Below are 23415 nucleotides of genomic sequence, written 5' to 3' on the forward strand. Positions count from 1 at the left end.
ATGTTCTTTCTCTAGTGCTTATGCGACATTAACCCCTCTTTAGTTCCTTGTTTATGCTTCATGTAGTTAACCATCAGTGTGTTACATTAGCATACCATACGCCCATTCAGCCTGTTGTTTTTTCTTCAGAAGCCATGGCTGGTGCGACTTATACTCCGGAGCGACTTATAGCCCCGAAAATATGGTACCTTCCGTGGCACAAATTATCTAGTCTTTTAGTTTTGACAATACCAATATGTGGCCCTCACCCTTTCAACATAACAACCCTAACATGCACTGGCTAAAAGGAGTAAACAACACTTTTTTCACTGACAAGAAGGAAGGAAATGCATAACTACTGCTGTATTGTTGCTTTTTTTTATGTTTCGCGAAATTACAGTCTATTTATTTGAGAATACCTTGATGCCTTGATGATGAACTGGATGAGTGTAATACCTAGATTTATATCTGAGGTCAGAAGTGCAGTACATATACACAAGGATATAATTTCACTATATTAACAATGACACCAAAAGTCTCTTACACTATGACTGCTAAGGTCAGTAAGAGTAATGAGCACTATTAGCTACACAAAGTGAATAATCCAAAAGAGCACTTTCCCAGGCTATTTACCAAAAAGACTGATCATATATACACTGTACGCTCACTCAAGGCGAGCTGTTAAAAGCTGTAATGCAGAATGAGCCACATTCGGCCGGGATACTTCATCAAACCGTGGGGAGTAGAGGCTTTGTCGGGGATAAAGTATGTCATCTCACTCAGCACAAAATATAAAAATCAGTGGAGGACATTTAATACAGGCCCGGTAGGCACTCAGCTTAAGCACTGTGTATTAAAAGTGACAGCAAGAATGGAGCAGCGTGCATCGAAAGTGAGCAGTCATCACAAAATATTCAGAGGCAAGACAAAGAAGCACGGGAGAAGGCAGAATCAGTCTTCTAATAAAAGTCGGTATAGGAGTCAGTAAATAAGAAGCCGCACAACATAAAGGACTGGTTGCTGTGGATTTTGTTGTGGATTTTCTGATAACACAACATTAGCTCAGTTTTGTCACACTTTAAATACTAAGCACATGAAACAAATTTCCAAGCTTAACATAGAAATGACATGGATTTAGCTTATACTCTTTGGATGCAGTAAAGGCTTTGCTAAAATAAATAGAATAAAAAAGTAAATAGTTGCTAATGGTGAATGTTTCACACACAAACAAAATAAAAGGGTGTTTCCGCAAATAAAAAGGAACAAATTCTACGACTAGTTAGCAAGTTGTTTTGTTAGCTAATGTTAAATAAAAGATATATAAAGAGCAACTTTGATTTACTTTTACGAAGAATTAGGCATCAGTAATAAACATGTTTCACGATGCTGTGCCTCTGTCAAACCCAAGGACAGTGGAATGATATATTGTATGTATTGTATGTATTATTGTGTGTAAATGACGGTCTAGTGGCTTGAACGAATTTCTTATCTGGAAGGAGAAGCCTATACATGGGTTATAAAGAGATGTAAAATATAATGTTTACAAAATGATGCACTTATATAACAAATGGATTTTGAACGTTTTTTCGCAACAAGGCCGATAACAATACTTACTATAGGAGACATTGAACCCATAGTGAGCACAAAGCTAATGTTTTTGCAAACACTCGAATGCTCTATAGGCCCACTCTTTCCTGTGTGCAGTGACAGTCAGACAGCGTCCCAGCAGCACAGAGCCTCATCCAACAGTAAACAACATGGATTTATGAGTCCACCGCCTGTATGTAATAATGTGAGAGCAGGCACAGGGGGCACACAGTTCACATCAGCAGCTCTGGCCCAGGTTAAGAGGATTCACTCCAACCGGATTGTTGACCTCCGCTGATCCTGCTCTTTTCTGTAAGGCGCCACCGCTGACACGTTTAAACACGGGCTTAGGTCTCGTGACAGTGGGAGTCGTGACTGCATCATGTGTATTGTGTATTACTACAGACGTTTGGGAGCATTCAATTTCAAGTATATGCTTCAATTAAAAAAAAATGTAAAAAAAGGTTTGCTGTTTTATTTATGGATGTTTGAACAATACTATATATTTACTCTGTTCTTTCTCCAAAACTTAGGACCTTTAAAATTCCTCTTAAAGCAACATCATGTAACACTTCACCTAATGAACAAAATATTTACAAGTGTTTATTAGGGGTGGGCCACATTGCATCGCATATCATTATCGCGATTCGCGACATAATTTTTTGACATCATTGTAATTGTTTATATCATTGTGGACATGATATAATTTATGTCACGCTCAGCTCCATCAGAGCAGCATAAACACTGACTGTAGAACACAGTGGCAGGTGCTTAAAAAGTAAAATGAAATGAAGGATATAAACTGCTTAGGTAGATCTTTTTTTTTTTAATGGCACACTTATTTCCTCACAAATATGAATAAAATATCACTGAATTTATCTTCCCAAGAGGCGTAATGCTGGGATTTTTAAGTAATTTGTCCATTGTCAGTAGTTATCGTGATATTTCTTCTTTTACATCATGTTTGAAAAACACCTTAAGAATGACCAATAACGCACAGGTGTTTTTACTAAAACCTGACCCGTGACTTTATACTTTACTGGAGCGGGGTCGTCTCCAGCTCGTCTCCATAGAGATGTCGACTAAAGGCACCTAAATATGAGATTTCAAAAGGTTAGGAAATCACTGCAAAAATAGCATTTTCTGTGTCAAGCTGGTCATTAGGAGCATGTTTTGTATCGCCAAGAGTATAATCCAAAATGTTACGGAGTGTGCCTTTAAGAATATTAACTTCACAACGTTCATTGTGTCTTCTTGTGCTACAGTATAACTTTCAGGGTTCATTTTGTCAGACACTAGGGTTAGAGATGTTGAAATCTTTACCTTTACATGTTTCAGCCGCCGTCTGCAGGCCGTCATCAGAAGGTCAAGACAAGTATTTAAGTGTAGGGCATTTTTACTATTTATCTCTTAGTTAAACCATATTTATTTCACTACGTGGTCAACCGGTATTTTCAACAGTGAGCTCCCTGCCTGGACTGATATCCCCCGTGTATAAAATATACAGAGGGGTGTCATTCTGGATGCCAGGCTAGCAGATCATTGCTCCACATTAGAATTTGAATAATTGCAAAGCCTAAGTATCTCATTTAGACAAGTGACTTCAACAAAATATCGGCCTAATAATCCGAGGTTCATATTCGAAACTAAGAATGAAGATCAAATATCTGTCTGACGTATAAACGGGCTGGCTGATTTATCGGTGCAGCGATAATTACAGTTTCGTCACGAGTCGCATGGTTTTGAAGATGTGTTAACTTGAACTGAAAAGTCCCCTTTATTCATCATTTTCTCAAGTGCATGTTCATCTAAAAATACTAAACATACAACTTCCCGCCGACATGCCGCACAGAGAAGCGTCTTGCTCGAGAACACAAGCGCAGTATAAATGCTGGCCTTGGTTTGACTCTGGAGCTTCAGTGGGAGAGCCCGTCACCCATACTAAAGGACCCTTTTAATGTTCCGCTGTAAAAACTATGCATTGCTGGTCCCGCTTTTTACCACACTTGATCCAAACAGTATTCACCCCTCGCCTCCTGAAATGTGCGCTGAATCTGTAAACAGACCGCCTCGCCGTGTAGTCACAAAAGGTTAGCAAGAGCCTCTCTTTCATTTAGTCTGAAGGTGTCGGAGCCCGGTGCCGTTTGTTTGTTCCTCTTCTGCTCCGGCTGTGTGCGCAACCTGAGCTGCACTCTCAACTTTATTGTGTCAGAGTTGCTGGGGAAAAAAAAAACCCAATGGAACTAAACAGAAAATGAACTGTACAGAAAAAAGCAACAGGGACAGAAGTGGCTCAACTGTGCAACATCGAAAAACAGGAAAGTGAAAGCTGATATTTAATCAACTCAAAATTTTGCAAATGGGGATCAAAAAGATTGCGGCACAAATGTAAGCCAGCTCACCACACAGCACAAAGGTCTCTGGTTCGATTCCCTGCCCAGGTGGGACCGTTTCTGTGTGGAGTTTGCATGTTTGGGCCTCATTCATGACACGGTCTTGCGCACAAATTTGTTCTTAACGCCCTCTTCTTTTTGGCATTCACAAAACTTGTTGTTAGCTGAAAATGTTCCTCTGTAAGAACAAATCAGTCAGGAGGACTCTTACGCACAAAAAGGACTCCAGTTCTGTTCACAATCTGCTCCTGATGGAACCCAACATTCTGAGTCATATATATTTGGACACATTATCATTTATTAATTGACACCAGAAAATAATGATTACAAATTACAGATTCCCTGTTTATTCAGAAATAAGTTGGTAATTGTACTTGAACTTTTAATGGAAAGTATAGTACCAACGTATTACTACTAAAACTTTTGAATGCTATTGTTTAGAAAAAGCACTAAGTGAGCATTGTATTAACGTTGTTTGATAAAGACGAGCGTTGGCCTCGATCTTATTACCTTGTGTTTACAAAACGCACAGTCTCCTTGTTGAGCTACACGGGTGAAACATCGTACTGCTGCCGACACATCTATTTAACGGAATGACCCACGAGAAAAGAAGGAAAACCCTTTCGGGATGTACAGGTTATTAAACAATAAACTATTTAAACATTTTGTAATGAGAGCTTATTTGCGTGCCCAAAGATATAGGTTTCTCCTTGAGTGCTGGCACCGATGGCTGAGATTTTTCTCTTTTGAGGTTTTGTTGCTTATTAGTTTAGTGTGTTTTTGCCATTTGTATCTCTGGCTGACAGTTGCGCACAGCACTTTTTGCCCTTATATGGTGAATCATAGCCAGCCATTATCATCTCTACTTAAAGCAGTACTAAGTAACTCTTGCCCCTAGAGGCCATAAGTGCGACTGCAGGTGTCGCAGCAAATTGCGATTTTTTAACTTTTTAATTGTCTTGGAGAGTAAATACTACACTGACAGAAAAGGCGACGGGAGAGAGGGATATTGTACATCCAATAACACAATGGAAATAATTTTTTTCACTCAAACTTGGCTGTACTGTTAAGTGAGGCTAGCCCGCAGTTAGCTTTGCCCGTTAGCCTGTTAGCTTCTTCTTCGTGATTCCATTAGTGTGTATTGGTTGCTCCGGTCCGGTGGCAGTCAAGTTGCAAGCATGGTTTTCTGGCCAGAGACACCGGGGGGGATGAAAGACCCTCCAATCATCCCATAAACACATGTATTACCCCTACAGGGACAACGAAAAGGATTAATTAAGGTAAACACGCTACTTTAAGAACGTGTCGTGACTCTGGCGCAGTTTCCTGACACTGCCTTCGTAAGTACGGGTTTCCATAAGTTTCTAAATAAGATGTTCATGAATGAAGCCCATTGTTATTAACTGTAGACTTTTTGGTCTCGGTATCAGCGAGTACCAGAACCAAAACATACCATATTGCGTTTTTGTACCCCAAACAGATAAAAGCCGTAGGTGAATACTGTGCCGTGGCTAACGCTATTGCTATCCCTTAGAGCAGCTTAACCTTTTACTGTAAAAGCTCGGCCTATACATTTGTGTCACATTTTTGTTGACTTGATTTAGTCGTTAGAGTGGAAGCAGCGCATGGGCAAATGGCATATTAGGTGGAACTTGGCATGAAAGGTTCGAGAGTCACTGCTGTCAGCTTTTTGTAAGACATGCTTTAGTGAAGGCAAGCTCTGGTATTATTATAGTAAGACCAGAGGCGTATCTGGATGCAACACCTCACGACATCAGCAGAGGGGGGAGGGGCTCTTGGGAAAGACTCTAAATATGCAGGATTACTCAAACCTGCCTGGTATTATGATAAAAGGCTTAAAAAAGTGGATTTAGCGTCATATGGGCCCTGTACAAATCGCTCACATTGCGCTAACAGACGGTATGGCAAGGCTGTGCGTACTCAGAGGAACAGCTTGTTTTTGTTTGGTGCTGAAACATGACTGATGATCCCTCACAGGAGCCATTACCTGCGAGAGTGAGGGGCCTTTCACAGTAATTGGTGGGAATACAGCTCCAGGCAGGGACACACTGTATTAGATCGACTGGCCCAAGGACAGGCGCAATATTTATTTATTTTTCCTCGACATCACAACCATATTTGAACAGGGAAAATATTGTTTTGGGCTTTTGTGTTTCTCTTGCTTTTATGCCTTTGATATTTGGAATCAGAAAGTGTATTCTTTTCCCATCTCATGTTTATGTAAAATCTCTCTCTCATCTTACTATAAATTCCTTCATAAAGTGATTTCCATCTCAGCAGCAAAGCCATCATCCCACTCAGCTGCTCAATTTCCCTCCCTACAACCAATCAGACAATTTTGCCAGTTTTTGTTTCATGTGGCCAGGCCAAGGAATTACAAAACAGTCAACAACAAAACAACAAGCGAAAACATCATGTCCAATAAGGAAGTAAAATATACTTACGCCCTGTTCTTAAACAATATTATCACAGCTGACAAAGACACAATCAACAGTGGCTAAGATCATCTGTTTGTTAAAGGCCGCCCCACATTTTGTGTAAAGACTCCTGATTTCTTGCCCTTGACAGTGGTTCCTAACAAATCCACTCACGGTGATGACTCCCCTCCTGTTTCCGAAGCCCTTTGTGCTGCGATGAATGCTGACTGTAGCGTATACGGCACTGATTATTTCCCTGGATTGTGACTTCTTTTGTGTCACAGCTGTCAATCTGCAAGATACAGCCCATTACAAATTGAGTGTAAAAAAAAAAAAAGGGTAACACTTTACATTACGGGCCGGTAAGTCTTTGGTACTTACAGTGGTACTTACGGTGGTACTTACAGTGGTACTTATGGTGGTAAATACACTGGTAATTCTAGGTACTTATTATGGTAATTAAAGGATACTATAGTGACAATTACAATGTATGTACTTCTAGATTCAGTGGGAACTCTTAGTAATGAAGGTTGTACTTCTTGTTTTCCCTAATGCTGTTTTATGTTGTTTTATAGTCACACAATCCGAGAAATTACGTCTGTATGTAGAAGTACCACATTTACTACCTATGAATTGCTGCTGTAGTATCCTTGAATTACCAATAAGTACCATAGATGTATCACTGTAACTACTAGAAACTATCAAAGTAAATAGAAGTTTGACCTTCATTACTAAGAGTTACCACAGTATCTCTTAGTAATGAGAGACACAGTGGTAACTCTGTGACTCCCTGACCCCTAACCTTAATTACTAGTAATTATGACTTTTAGTACCACAATAATAACCTAGAATTACCACTGTAAATACTAGTACTTATCACTGTAATTACCACTGTAAGTACCACGGACTTACCGACCCATAATGTAAAGTGTTACCAAAAAAAGAATACACTAAGTAATGCATTTTTAACAAGATAATAAGGTGTTAAGTAGTTATTTTGTGCACGATTGGCTTCTGTCTTGAAAAAAAATGTTGAATTAGCTGAAAATAGAAATGCACTATAGAAGCTGCACAATATAATGCAATTTGTGGGCACTAAAATTTCCGATTGCCAGACCAGTATTTTTGTTGTGTGTGTGTTGCACCTTGACGTGCTACTGCTGCACTCTACTGCCGTCTCCAGAATCCCAAATCTGTTTAAATCAGCTGTCCACACACATCACGGCAACATCACTCGCCACGTCCGAGCACAGCATCCGAGCGCAGCCAAAGCATGTCAAGGTATGACACGAGAATTCTAGTCTGACTCTAAACTTTCTACATTTAAATATGTTTTGTTGTTGCTTCTTCTTCTACTCCTCTGCTCTGACAGCCCATTTAGATTTGCGCTTTTAGTACCAGATTTTTATAATTTCATTTTTTTCCTTGCATTCTACCTCAATCACAAATATGTCGTCCTCTGTCCTTGAAGAGTGAACAATTTTCCCCACCACTGGACCACTGTATATCCGTACCTACAGTATGTCTTTCATGAACAATACTTTTTGAGTCACTTCCTGTCTGGTTAGTGGCTTGGCCTCATTTAAATTGCACCCCCGCCTCACACGCATCTGCAGATTCATACCAGGCTGAACCAACTGTACAGAAAGAAACTACGTTCAACTACTGTGTACAAGCCCCTCTAAACATTAGACAATGGAATCTTTTATAGCTTTACAGTGTCAACGTCAGCTCAAATTCTGTAACTTCCACTCAGGAAAGAAATACTCCGCTCAAAACAACCTAACTGTATTTACATTTTTAATGCTCAAAGCCCTCATGACAAACCGTGACAGAGGGAAAAAGTTAAGTTGAAGTTTGATCTGTTAACCTCGGCCCAAACTCATTCCTAACTTTCCAAACACATTCTGAATTATTTAACACAAATTGCAATAGTAACGCCCCCTTTATTTGGGGTAAACACTGTTTATCAAAAGACAGCGCACCATGAAAGAGAGCAAAGGCAGGAGGCAAAACACACCACACGCAATCAGAATCTGAGGAATGCTTTGGAGACGGACCACAGAAAGGAAGGAAAACAGAGTCTGAATCAGGTTATCCATGTCATTTGGGATCCCAAACACTCCAAACCCGCGTCTTTGCAAATATCTGTCTGTGCAGTGTCTTGACGGTTACATACAGGTGTGATATGAATAGAATATCATGAAAAAGTTCAATTATTTCTGTTATTCAACTTAAAATGTAAAATTAAGATATAATAACATGCAAAGTGACTAGCCTTTGTTTGTTATAATTTGGATGATTATGGCTTACAGTCCATTTTCAAAATATTCAAATTTTATGAGATTTTTAATTTTGGGGTTTTACAAGCTGAGCCATAATCATCAAAATTATAATAAATAAAGGCTACACATATCTCACTTTGCATGTAATGAATCTATCATTATATCATATTAGTCTCACGGTTTAAGTTGAATAACAGAAGTGAATGCACTTTTTCATGATATTGTAATATATGACAAGCACTTGTATGTTTACAGAACTAATTATTGTGCTTCATATTTAGACTACAGAGCGTCGTGACATTTCTCAAAAGTGTTGAAATTGCCCCTTGAGCAACTTTCACCAATGGTAAAAACAGATTACAATGAACGTTATTAAAATACTTAACTACAACAGAAACTGTCTCTTTCCAAGATCAACAAAGAAAGAAACCTATTTGTTGTTGAGGGAGACCAACTGTTCTCTGTTTGTCCAGTACATCAAACCTTTAATAAGCTATTGAGCTTCAACAGAACTCTTGTGGACTTGTGACCACAGTCATAGATTAACCTTACATAAATCCCCCCTTTTGTGATGCTTTCTGTCATCTTCTGTGAGTTATATTTGTTCTTTGTAAGCAGTATTAAGAACAGGGACACATGTTAAATTAACAATGAATGCTTTACAATGTGTGTGACTTTGTCTGAATCACAATGTTTTTTCCATACAGCACGCAGCAGGAAGTTGCACACTCTCGATATCACGCTGTGAAAACACCATGGAGTTTGCAAATTGTTCAAAGTGATGAAAAGCTCGTCCAACTTCCTTCAGCATTAACAAGCTAATCCCAGTGTTGCAATATTATTTGAAATGCAGAAAACAACTGCTATATGTAACAATATGGACAAAAATAGATTTCCTCAAGCTTTAAAGCAGACTTCAATTAGTTACACATAGCAAGTGTTGTTATTTATTTTTCAAATTGTGGCTTATACACCTCTGACTCAATCATTTGTTTTGTATTATTAGATTATTATTTCTGCACAACAAAAACTGCATTGCAAGCTGATGATAGTTTATGGCTTATTACCCTTTTTTCAAACATATTTTAGTGCCATGTTGAGCAAAAAGCATCTGTTTTTCTATCTATAATAACAACAATAAACATACTGTATTATCCGGACTATAAGTCGCCCTTTTTTTCATAGTTTGGCAGGAGGTGCGTCTTACTCCGTGATTTTTTTTTTTAATGTTTTAATTCAAATATATAATTCCTAGAGGGCACTGCAGGCTAATCGAGCTGCAGAAAGAAAGTTTGGAGTGAGCGAAAGAAGAAAACAAAACAAAGCTAATCATGGGCTAAAGCGAGATGGCCACAGTTAGAGGAACGACTGGACAAATGAGAGCTTGAACGACGTGCTGCCGGGAGAGGTTTGTCAACGATGCAGTTACGCCTCAGTGCCCAGGTAGTTGCCAGAAGTGACACCAAGGGCGAAGATTTCAATTTTAGATTTAGTGATTTGGAGTGAGATCGAGAGTTTGGTATGTTCTTTAAGCTATAGTTATGTGAACTGTTTATGTGACGTTAACATGTTGTTTATACCTCATGTAGCTAACCATCAATGTGCTACGTTAGCATACCGTACGTTGTTTTTTTCTTCATTAGGCAATTTTTGGCTGCTGCGACTTACACTCTGGAAAATACGGTAATCAATTTTTCCTCATTGATTTTGATTCCATTATTGTTTAATATCAGAAACAGATAAATATGGATTTTACTAAAAGCAAACTAATAACAAAACCGCTCCTAGACCATTTAACACAAAAGCCACGCACAGTCCTTGGCACAGAATTGGCTCTATGCTAAAGAACCAAGCAATTAGCCATAGATTTAATTTAATCCAATGACATTTCATTATTTGCATGGACCTGCATGCGTAACATACAGTATAAAATATGACACTGCAATTTGCCAGAACAAAAATGCCAGTAAATCTGTTCACACATAAACATTTAAATGATCAGAAGAGGCTGCATGTACGATTGGGGCTCCAGATTCATTTGAGCTATCGATTAGTTTGCGTATACAGCTGTTACAAATGTAAAAATAGTCCATCTCTGTAGTAGTAATGCTAATATCACTTTACAGTATGACATGAAGCTATTTGTTTGATACATGGCACGCTCTCTCACTGTCCATTAAAGTCTAGAATGGCGTTAAAATATACTGTATTCTGTGTCATCTTTATATAGAAATAAATTTGGTTTATTTCGGGACATTCTTAGCATAGCTGCAGTTTGAAGGCTGTGTAACATTAACCCACTTCTTTCTTGTCCGTGCTGTAACATGTGTCTCTCTGTCTAACATTAAAAGCAGCTTAGCAAACCTCTTGGAAAAACCAGCTTACTTCGCGGCACGCAAGGCTCCTCTCTGTACCATGCACTATACCACAGCCATCCTAAAATGTTAACTTCGTTGCCACAGCTTGCACTTGCCCCACTTTTTTTTGCTTATACTGTATGTAAAAATAAGCTTGCTTGTCTCTTCACCTTGCACAGGAAATGAAGCTTTCAGAATGAATTATTTAACAACACGTCCAAATCAGATCCAGGGGAAGTTCTTAAAAGCAGGGAGTAAAGGGGGGACTTTTGAGGTTAGCCAGTTACTTCAACAGTGGCCATTCGAGAAGACGCTGATTTGTTTTGTCTTGAAGACCTAAATACAGTAAAAATGTCTCTTACCGTCTAAAATCATAGCTAATACTTATGTCTTGGATCTTTTTGCTGAGGGCTCTCAAGACAAAAAGAATGTAGTGTGAGGTTGGAAAGGTGTCTTCAAACTTTTACTATTCTGAACAACAACAAACAGGCTGGTCTCAATTGGATTGCAAAGTTGGATATCCAGAGGCTTTTAAAAATACTGTGTACAGACATACTGTAAACAACCAAAAATCCCCAAATGTACACAGTCCAAACGGGATAGAATTTCCACTATGGACACAACGCAAACCCAACAAACTAAATCCTGTCCATTGCACTGATTATGGATTATTACCACTACCTAAACTTCATTATAAAATGGTACCAGTCTTATTTGAAGGTGGCATGTTCTCCTCGTGACTGGGTGTGCACTCCGGATGCTCCCGTCAACCCTAAAACACGTACAACAGGACAATCCCCTAGAAAGGGACTCCTGACCATAAACCTATAGCTCGAGATTTGTATGTGGTATGGCGTATGGATTAGAGATGCACCGATCCATAGTCATTGGAACAGGGCCACTGGGGGGCATTAGTGCACCACTGTTTTTAGGCACGACCAGAGGAAACATGCTCAGCAAGGCCCCGAGCACAGGCCTTGCTCCCGGGAAGTGACCAGCCTCTGTCCGACATTAGAGAAGGAGCGCTCTGTCAATTGGAGGAGCGCTCCAATTGAAGGAGTGCTCCGTGGAGCTCACTGAACAGAGGCAGTCGGGTACGGTCTGAAATGGTTAACTTTGTGGCTGTGCTTCGTATGTGCGAAACAGATTCGATCATAAAGTCAATCAGGATACACAACCCAGTGTGCTGTGCATAAGATTAATTAATTAGAAATTACGTATGCAGTAGCAATAGGCCTCTAATAACAAATTCCACGAAATAGCTTTGATTAGCTGCTGCTAACTTTAGCATACAGTTAATAGCAGCCAGAGCGGTGGGCACATATTTTGGTAAGGATGGACACGATTGCCCCCAAAAATGCTATTCCTGTGCTTATTTCCTCTATCTATTGATATTGCCTGTAATGCGCAAACCATCCACCAGGGGGCACCAGCACCCTCAGCACCCTGGGTTCCCAAGGCCTTGCTAGCTGCTGCATTTAAGTTTGTGGAGGATAAACTTCTCCAGGCTCTGCCCTTCAAAATGACACTTCACTTAGATTTAGTTGGTGAATGTTGTGTTTTAAAAGTGGTGAGAGCCAAAACTAGTGTCGGTTCAGTATCGGATATTTAAACCGATATCATATTTTTTCGGGTATCAGTTCCGATATCTGGATCTGTGCATCCCTAGTATGGATCCGATCCCCCTGCACTGTAGTCGCACGCTGTTCCTGACCATTTGCTTCAGCGGTATTGAAAGATGCATTCTCTAGTTTGTCAATAAAACAAGTCAGAAGCTCTTACCAAGCTATTACCAAGCTCTGTAATAGCTTGGTACTTAAAAATGTTAATGATGGTAATTATCTGTAAACAGGACAAGCACCTCATTACACTGAACGAAAAATATGAACGCCTCACCTCTCAGTTTCAAGTATTTACTGGAATTACGGTTATGCAACACATGACTCCAATCAACATTCATTTTGATTTTAAAAAACCACATCCATTACGTCTTGATATTGGCATTTGAAAAGGAGTGGTATTCCTACTATATTGTATTCATAATCCTAACCTGGTATAAACGACTATAATCTAACAGTTGCATTTTCTAGGTGAAAATATAAAAACAGGGCAGCAAAATGCGTCATCCCTTGCTATGCCATGTTTATATTACCGTATTATTGTACATTTGTATACATGTATAGCTGCACACTGACCTCTGAGCGCGGGCAGCAGGGAGCGGTCTTTGCGGTCGTCACACTTGTTGCACTCGCTGAAGTAGAGCAGCAGGAAGACGTCCACCAACACCCACACCAGAGAAGTGGTCAGCACCACCTTACAGTACACAAACCTCCGCATCTCCTCTCAGAACGTCCGACCAGGAGGCAGGGGAGAGAGAGGCTCAGGAGAGGGCCGGTGTGTGCTGAAGGAGCATCGGTAAGAGCGTTTGGCTGAGAGGCGTCATCCTGGGAGAGACACAGAAGAGTACATTATAGAGAAGTCATGTAAAGGCTAATCAAAAAGGTTTAAATGGTCAGAGTTCGCAGATGTTTCCATTATTGAGACAATGCCATGTCCATATAACGTATCTTATCATGTGTAAAAGTAGCTAACCCTGACATGCGGGTGATGTTCCAAAATCATTCAGCCTTAATTCATACAGATTTTGACCTGGACAGACTGAGACAAAAGCAGCGATTAGAAAGATTTATTGACACAAGTATTTTGGCGATCAGCCCCCCGAGTTAGGGCTGTCTAACCCCGGAGCCTGGACACTGGTGGTGGTTTGGGAGACCAGTGAAGGATGTAACAGGGTGAAGTCATTGACAGAAGAGGCGGTGAAGGGGTGGAGGTGGGTCGCAGCACAGCTGAGAAGCTGAGGAGCCATGAATGCTGGAGCTAAAACGCAGGATCGCGGGTGATGATTAGCTGTGACAAAGGTGTGGCTCTGCGCTGATAGGCTGAGGTGTGACCCTCGCAGACGCGATCATTAGCTGCAGGTAGTCGATGCTGAAATCAGTCTTCCAGGTTTACGCCTAGGCTTCATATTCTTTGATTAAGTGAAGTGCATCAAAGTTTGATAACACTAAATCCGCAGCCTAGTAAGATCCATTTTTTCAGGGAAATCAAACCCTAGCTAAATATCACTTGCATTACACTTAGTTTTTCTGACTGATTAAGTCCTTTGCAAATTGCATTTAAAGCCTGCTGACTCTAAAGTTATGTTCAGCGTGCACATCAGAGTTTTCATTGTTTTTTTATTGAATGTTTATCCAATTGCAAGCAGGTTATACAGGCCAGATGTGGAAGGCAGCTTCACATTACTAAAAACTCTCCTCCTGCAGCATGCAAGATTACAAGTGACCTAAATCCATGTGCAATAAAAAGTATTTAGTCAGTGATGATATCAAAGATGGTTTTCCAAATTGTTCATGCTATCAATGTAAAAACAATTAGCACTATTACATAAAAATAACAAAAATCGAAATAGTGTACAGACCAAATGAGTATGGCAATAGCCTTAAGAGCCAACCGACAAAAATATAATGCATTGACAAGAGTAAGTAAGAAAACCCCAGAGGTTCGTCCATCCAAAGCCTTGATTTCTTGTGTTTGCAGGCCTTCACACAGATCCGTGGGCTGCTGAGAGTCTATGAGTGGCCAGACTGGCTTCCACATCCCACTGAGTCCGAACCCTCCGCATTCTCCACAGTCTCTGTTGCAAAAGTCAATGCTCTTCACTTGTTTTCAGCTCTGCCACTTCGTAAAAAGAAGAGGGTGTATTAAGCCTTTCGCAGATATTTGGAACTGATCTCAAACACATCTTTATCACGATCTTACACTTTGTTGGGTTAGAAAATGCAATACAGCTGAAACTAAATCTCCAGAGGTTTTACTTTCACACGATCTCCCATAAGCCTGTCCTCAACAATGCACAAGTGGATCGAAACACAGCTCCAGGTATGTGTGTGATGAGAAAACAACATTGCAGCATAGCATCTAAAAAGCTGATTTTGCATAATATCCCTCCTTTAAATCGAGTTAGAACATCTGCAGCACTTAAATACCAATGAGAATTTGTGCAAAGAGGCCACAGTTTGGCATGACACGTACTGCAATGTTATAAACGTCTAACATACTTTATGTACGATTGATAGTCTTCCCAAAGGCCTCGCAAATTTCAAAAGGTATCCAAGATTTTGTATGTAAGCCAAAACCCCAAATCAAACACAACGGCGGTATCATTAACATAATATAGAAGCAGCAGAGAGTGTGTGTGCGATAAATAAAATAGCAAATTCAGATCACATGCAGTATGCCTTAAATATATATAGGTGCATTATGAACAGAAACCCCACATTCTGCAGGCGATGACATGTTTGAGCTGACACGCAATGGATAATGTCCAGCACATCCACCACATTTTGCAGTTTTTTTCTTAGAGATTAACACTCTTACATGTTTAAAAAGTATAATCTAATATAAATGTATTATTTAGCAAATAATTAAATGCATAGGATTTGCTCTTCTTCTTCTCTCATCAAATACAACGATATGCACCCTTCTACTATGGCCAAAAAAGTGAATGAATCATACAGCGGAGTGAGAAACAGCGCCACTAGAACTGTTAATCATAGGCGTGAAAAGTTAGAGAGTTGGCTCTGAGTGATACAAGACCGGTGAGAGGAAACATCTTCTTCCACATGTAAGCCGAGCACTATAAACAACTATAAAATTCCAAACACTTCCATGTTCAGGAGGAAAAGGTGTCTTTAACAATAAAGACCTGTGCTGTATGTTTGAGCAGAAGGAAAATAGAAGCACTTAAGTCCGGGCATAAATCAATATTCATTTATAGAGCAAAACCCACTGTTTCCAAAATATATACTGCTGACGGGCCACTTGTGTTGTTAACCAAGTGCCACTTAAAAAGCCTGTACTGTACTTAGAAAGCTTGCACAGAACAGAAAGTACCAGGGATGGAAAAGCTGCCCATAGCCAAAGGCACTTGCAATACAAATAAATGCTTTCTTCTCCGGTACACACACGGGCAGGCCTGGTAGAGATCGCTGATTCCAGACAATAAAGTAAACCATATTATATTTCAACATACTTTTGCGTCCACACCTTGGAGCTGTTTGTCTCTGTAACTGCCGGCGCGATGGCAATCCCCACCTGTGAGGGATGCGTCAACAACAGATCTATAAGCACCACACAAAGCCCTATTTTACACGGATAATGAGCCAACAGTCGAAAATGTGCAACGCACTCGGGAACAAATTACATACAACTTGAACTCACTTCACAAGCGCCAATTTTCATCAGCATCTTTAAGCGCGCTCTGAATGCACACAGAGGTAATGATTAGGTGCACAGTGTTGCATATAGAGCTACAGTCGGGCGAGAGTGTGGGAAATGTCAGTGTGAATATTAATGAGGATGAGGATTGACACGACCAATTTGTTTTGCATTATACTTTACCGTATGCTTTTGTTTACCGGGTTTCCATTTAAATAAGCAATTAAAAGAACAATAAAAGCCTTCGAATGTGGCTCTATTTGATATTGTCGGAGAGTTTATTTATTCATTACAGGTAGCAACAATCAGCACACTATTGCTAAAGCGGAAAGAAAGCAATAAAGATCAGAATAACATATGGACAGAGAAGGATGAAATACATTTATTTAGAGATGGATGCATAAATTGTATAATTTGACAACTTCTTTTTTTTACAAAGCTAATATCAGCCAGCTTTATACTAGTGAGTAAACTGCTAACAAAGTAAACAGAGGTTCAAAACCAAACCTCAGAGTCTTTGTCTGAAACTGTACGATTCCAATTTGTTTTACAAAATATCAAATACTTCTGACCAATAAAAGAACGTATTTACAAAAGGTTGGGACTTGTTCATGTACTCTCTAAGTGTACAGATTAATAATAGTGCTTGGAATTTGCCAGGCTTTATTTCTTACAGATTTAATTCACTTATATCTGAAAGTAGTTATTTTTTCCTTTCTGGCTTTATGATTTCAGCCTTTGTTCACTTAGGGACGGGATGATAAACAATAATATCATTAAATCGCAATAAAAAATGTGGCAGCAAATCGATCGCCACATTTTCTGATTATCAGGATTATCGTGCTAGAAGACAATCGCTAAATCCATCAGACAACCAGTGCCGGTAAATTTACCGGAAGTGGGTGCGTCTCCATGGAGATGTGACTAAAGCAGTCAGCATTAGTATTAAGATTTCAGTAGGTTAGTTTCTCATCCAAATCCATTCTGTCATTACCCACTGCAGAAATAGCATCTTCTGTGTCGAGCTGCTCATGAGCTGCATGTTTTGTATTGATATACAACAGCATAGTCCAAAATGTTACACAGTGTGCCTTTAAATACTTACTTTATGTCCCACTCAGTATGACATTTACAGCAGACAATGAAGAGGAATATTTAATAATTGCCCAATCACCATCATTACTGCAGTTTCAGTGAATTTTTAAACCGTAGGCAAATATAGTGATAATATCCTTACTCGCAATTATTTTGGCCAAGTTAATCGTGACCCCAAATTTCACTATCGTCCCATCCCTATGTTACTAAATGAACACAGGGTGGATGTGATTTCCTAGGCATTTGCACATGTTATAACAAATACCATGCAGAGAGCAAATGCAGTTGAGATTTGTATTTTTCATAAACGCTAAAAGGCTAGCATCATTTATAAATCGGATTTTGCACCACTGATAATATAAACTGTTTCTGATGATAAAAAATGTGCAACAACATAGTATAACTATAACACTTCATGTATGTGCTAATTTTAAGCAGTGAATTTAGCACCTCTCTAAATGGTAATTTATAAAATATGTTTTTTTTAACATACTGCAAACCCTCTGATAAACCTCAGTAATGCATCCTCGCTGATCAGCTCGATTACCTACTGGCTACTGTCCCATGTGTGTCTACACTAAGGCCCATAGTTACAGGATTACACCCTCCACCTGATATCTTATTCATCTCTAAACTACAATTCTCTTCTTTTCATTTACTAGAAAGTGAATGATTCCATTATAAACGAAAGATAATGTCTTCCATTCTGCTCCTGCCAGCACATCTCTTGTCTTTCACTTTCAGACTCTTAATAACTTTGCACTCCAGTCACATCCCGCACAATGTCTGCTCTCCTCTCTGTCTCCTTTCCGTCCGAAAGTCCATCACGCCTTGACACAGCCGCCGGGAGACAATTTTCATTGGCCACTGTCTCTTCACCACTTATTCAAATCACTATCGAGACTTTACGCTGCACCGGCCTTCCAGCTTCAGACTTCTGCCAAACCCCTAACCTCTGAACTTCATGGGGTCCAACTGTCCGGCTCTGAACTGAAAGTCAATGCGTTCGGGGGGGATCGCTTTTGGAAAGACATCTTATTGTAATTGCTTGGAATTCTTAACTACAAGAATCTCATGCAAAAACCCCAGAGGCGGCTTATTCAAGTGTCTGCAGAGAAAAATACTTAATTGCAGCATTTGCGACCGTACTATTTGTGTTTTGGATTTCGTGTGTCTAAAATAAGCCATGTGTATTCAATGAGGTAGTCTCTGTGGAAGACAGACGCAAACAAGTCACAGTGTCTCAAAAAGAGAGATGTATGGTGATTCTGTCTGTTTAGATCTTGCTCCATCTGCTTGATGTGTCAGTGACAGAGCTGTGTTTAGCGTTGGTCACACCACACAGCGGAGTCAATTAGCTAACCATCTGCACAAACGCTTCCACGCAGACAAAGTGTTAAAACTATTCTCTGTTCGCAATACGCTCCAAACAGATATGACTGAAATCTGAAGGACGGTCCTGGTTTCTTTTGTGATGTTGCTTTGGACTTTTGTAGAAACGCAAAAATATACAGAGATGATATTTAGGGCTGCAAATTCTGACTAAAACATAACATGCCAGGGGGAGGCAGGTTTGCAAAGTAATGGGTTGACGAAACCTCCCCTGACTTTTCACTAATACCAGTGTACCTTTTAGTATTTTTTCATCATCTTGGGGGTCAGACGATATATACTCTAGGGCCTACCCCTGCAGTATGCTATAACAGTATTGAATAGTGTGTAATTAGTGCTGGCGTGTTCAATTATTATCTTGACAGGGTAGATTCATTACCCTCATTACACTTCGTTCTCATAAATTGAGGCAGAAATATAACTCTTTGTGGAGACTACAGGCAAAAACTGCAAAAAGCTTTAGAAACCGCCGCTACACTGTAACAAATGCTGTAGCTTGTAATTATTTTGGACTTGAAAATTGCCCCTTTCAATCGAAAAAAACAGTCAAATGTAGGGCTGTGCAATTATACTTTTTATATGATTAAATCTATGAGCAATCTCAACTTGGTGAGGAGTTACAACTCGAAGGAATTTAAAGAAACCGTTTTCTTCTTTAACAGTACTTGACTGTAAAGCATTTATTTTTATCATTATAATAATAGATATATTGAATTATTTAATTCTTCCATATGTACACTCCCGCACAAAAGTTTGGGGTCATCCAGGCCAGTTCTACAGCTTCTCTCATCGGCACAACAGTTTTCAGCAGTGCTAGCACAATTCCTGGGGGTTTCCTAATCATCTATTACCCTATAACACGATTAACACAATGCACCAACACTGGACTGATGTTTGCTAGAAATGCACCTCTGCACACCTATGTAGGTGCTCTATTAAAAATCACCTGTTTCCAGATTGAATTGGCATTCACAACATCAACAATGTCTAGACTGTATTTATGATTAATTTAATGTTATCCTCATTGAAAAAGCAGTGCTTTTCTTTCAAAAATAAGGACATTTTCAGTGACCCCAAACTTTTAAACAGTAGTTTCCTTTTACTGTAATAAAATGAGATAAAGCAAAGCCCTCGTCAAAAGTTTGAATGCAACAGAAAAGATGCAAGTCACTGCTGTGCCAAAATATATAACCGCTCTTTTCTGCACAATTGGCCAGAAGTGTCTCCCCTCTTTGCGCCAGTCCCAAGCTTGGACAACAGAAGATGGTTGCGCATGTGAGGGAGTGCCTGCAATCCAGCACAACGGCAAACTAATGAGAATCACTGCACAGCGGCCCAGATGGTAGAGCGGGCCGTCTCGTCCCGCAGGCGCACATTGTTGATGTGTCCTTGGGCAAGACACTTCACCCACCCTGTCTCCAGTGTCTGCGTACACTGGTGTATGAATGAGGGAGTGTATGGGTGACTGGTTCCTTGCTGTAAAGCGCTTCAGGCCTGACGAAGGCAGAAAAGCGCTACATGAAACCAAAGCAAACATTTTTGTAAGTAATAACTTTTTTCCAATCAATACAGTCGGACAAAATAAACAACAATCAATATCGTCACACCCTTGTTATTTACTCTCCCAGACGCCGCTAATTCACAGTGGAGATGACAGGCTATATTCGTCTCCTTTGTGCTCAAACTGTTATTAGCAACCTTCATTCATCAAGCTTACTTCTCCCACTTTACGATGCTGCCAGCCACTTGACAGTAACACCGTCTGACACGCCCCGAATCGATGCATGACACCTTTTGTACTTAGACAGAAAGAGAAAGAAGTGAGGTGCCAAAAGTAATTACAATTCAGTTGTTCATATTTTTTACTTTGTCCTTTTTAGATGGCATCCAAGGTAACATAACAACGCTTAAGACTTCTGTACAAACATTGCAGTTGATATTTGGATTGAAATAACAGACACTTAGTTCAGGGTAAAGGTAAATATGATATTATTTTGGAAGATAGGCTATTACATGCACTAAAACCTGCATGTTTTAGTCATGAAGATGTTAAACTACTAGTACTATACCCACTGCTGTCCTCGTGGGAGGTGATTACTGTCCTGATCCCTGTAAGCCCATTAGGTCAATTGGCTGTGGCCTCTTTTGTAAGCAAATTAGCACAAAATAACTAATAGTGGAGATGTATATGAATGGGTAAATATCTTGGTTGGATGTTTTTGGAACACAATACATGGCTCTGATCTGCACTTCAGTCCTAGAATGTCTGCAGTCGAGTGTGATGTGAAAGCAAGTATTTGACAGAAAATGCCAGGTAAAAAAAGAAAAGACAATATGCCACTTACCTATGGGTTTCTAAGACGTGGAGGTGGTGCAGTGTCTTCTTCTTCTTCACGTCTCGCCGCTAAAACAACGTGTTGAACGCAGACGCATGCCCTAATCTGCGATCAATGCCCCTGTACGAAAGCATGCATTTTTCCCTCGAAGCGACACCTAAGTTACAGTCCATCTCTCAACACACCGTAGCGCACGAGCCACAGAGATGCTCGTTCAACATCAGCTCGTCCGCTCCATACCTGTTCGTACGCAGCTGGACGACAAAAAACTCCATTGTTTATGCGCCTCGGATTGAACGATTTTTGTTTTGTTTTTTGCATTCGCCTTGCCACGCACCTGTTCTCTCCTCCCCCGGGAGAGTATTTGATGGTTGGTAAGAGGCACAGAGGACAGGCGAGGTAAAGATTCAGTTCAATCTAACCTCGGATCAGAGCGAGCTGCCGCTGTTCAGCTGCTGCGCGCTGATTGGCCGCGGGACGCGTCAGTCAAAGTAATCCCAGGAAGTGGGGAGCTCAGAGAGGCACATAGCGGCATGGTAAATGTAGGCATGAAGATGAAGAACAGTGTAATGCAGGGCTCATATTGGGATGTCGTTTCTATTTGGCTGTGCGAAGTAGCCTGATATTTCAAGCCTATACGGAAAGATATGTTGAAGATATGTTTTTTTGGAAGCTTTTGGCATAGCCTGAATTAAGTCACATAGAACAATTAAAGGCAATAATAAGATGTGATGGATGTTACTGATTAAACACGGCTCTTGATACAATATACCTGCTCCAGTGTAGATTTGTTTGTTTTATTTCAAATCTGCATGTGACAGATTGTATGACAAGATCAGTCCTATAGAACAGGGGGAAAAATCACAACCAATTTACATACACACAAGGTGATGGAAGAGGAAACACTTATAAAATCACACAACACCACTCACTACAAACAACATGATACATGAATACAATATTTTTTTAAGGTGGCAACATTTGTCTGCATCATGAATACATATCAGAACAAGTTTAAAGCCACATTGCTGTTTTCAACTGTTTTCAAAACACTGAACATTGCTTTTTGTTCCTGCAAGTGGGCTATTAAACTATGGATAATGTAATGTTTAAAAAGGTTCACCCTTATGTCTGAGGGGGAGCCCGCTCACAAAAAAGACATTGTTTATTGAGGCATGTTTCAATAATTGTCAAGGTGTCTATGTGTAGCTGTGCGGGTTCCTGTGCTTGACTAGGATAAGCAACGCTTCTGGAGAATTTTAACTGGATTTCACTCAACTTCATTCGATCAATTTATTGATGAATAGTAGTGGTTGTGGTAGAAATAGTAGGTGAAAACCCTTAAACAAAGGAACACAAAGATACACCAGTGTGCAGTAAGTAAGTACACCAACACACAATATCTACACCATGCACAATTCAACATTCATCCTAATAATACTCACAATAAAATGATAATCCTTGTATTTTATTCAATTTACAAAAGGTTATGAGCACAGTTTTAAATCTTCCAAATGGTTCAACATGACACTCACATAATAAACAAAACACTAACAATAGGAAAAATCTGTATATATAGACACTAAACTTGTGCCCACAGACGGTTGAATAGTTTTATGGTTTCCTTCTTATGTGATTTTATTTCAGTTTAATTCATCTAACTATATAACACAGGGTCATGGCCAGTACCTTTGCCCCAGATTTGATCTTCCTATTTCAAATCTGCATGCATATATGCCTGTTGCCAAACCAACAAAACGGGAAGGTTCCGGGTTTTTTTTGTTTAGTTTAGTTTTTTACAATAGACACCAATCAATGATAATAACAAAAAGTCTAGAGCTCAAAGAAACTGTGTTAGAAGAACTGAATAATGCTGCCATCTGCTGGTTATGTTAAGACACCTCGGTTCGTTTCAAACCAGGGCGAACAATCGGGAGGCTTATGACGGTAGTTTTAAGTAGCCTGGCCAGCCATGACAACAGGGCGGACTGGGACTGAAAAACAGCCCTGGACTCTGACCAGCCTGGCCCAAATTAGCGTAACTGTGCACTTCCACAAATACATATTTTAACCTCTTACCCCCCGCCTTAACAATAACGAGTGCGTTTTCCCCAGTTTGGCTTTTTATTATTATTATTTTTTATTGGTATCATCAGCAAAAAGAACGGGAAAGGTGGTCGTAGAAACAGAAGCAAAATCATTAATATAAATAATAAATAATAATGGTCCCAAAATTGAACCTTGTGGTACACCATACTCCACGGAATCCCTTTTAG

General features: G+C 39.8%; 1 protein-coding gene across 2 annotated transcripts in view; it reads right to left on the minus strand.

Annotated features, from left to right (window-relative positions):
- The window catches only part of galnt13 (polypeptide N-acetylgalactosaminyltransferase 13), a 62236-nt gene extending 40650 nt beyond the window's left edge, over positions 1 to 21586 (minus strand). For both annotated transcript variants that reach the window (XM_079562923.1, XM_079562924.1), the window contains exons 1-2: positions 21149 to 21586; positions 13235 to 13468 (exon numbers count right to left, since the gene is read on the minus strand). In XM_079562923.1, the coding sequence (XP_079419049.1) occupies positions 13235 to 13376 (142 nt within the window). In that variant the 5' untranslated portion in view covers positions 13377 to 13468; positions 21149 to 21586. The remainder of the gene's footprint in view (positions 1 to 13234; positions 13469 to 21148) is intronic.
- Between the last annotated feature and the right edge of the window lie 1829 nt (positions 21587 to 23415).

The sequence above is a fragment of the Gobius niger genome, assembly GCF_951799975.1.
Source record: "Gobius niger genome assembly, chromosome: 9".
Classification (NCBI taxonomy): Eukaryota; Metazoa; Chordata; class Actinopteri; order Gobiiformes; family Gobiidae; genus Gobius; species Gobius niger.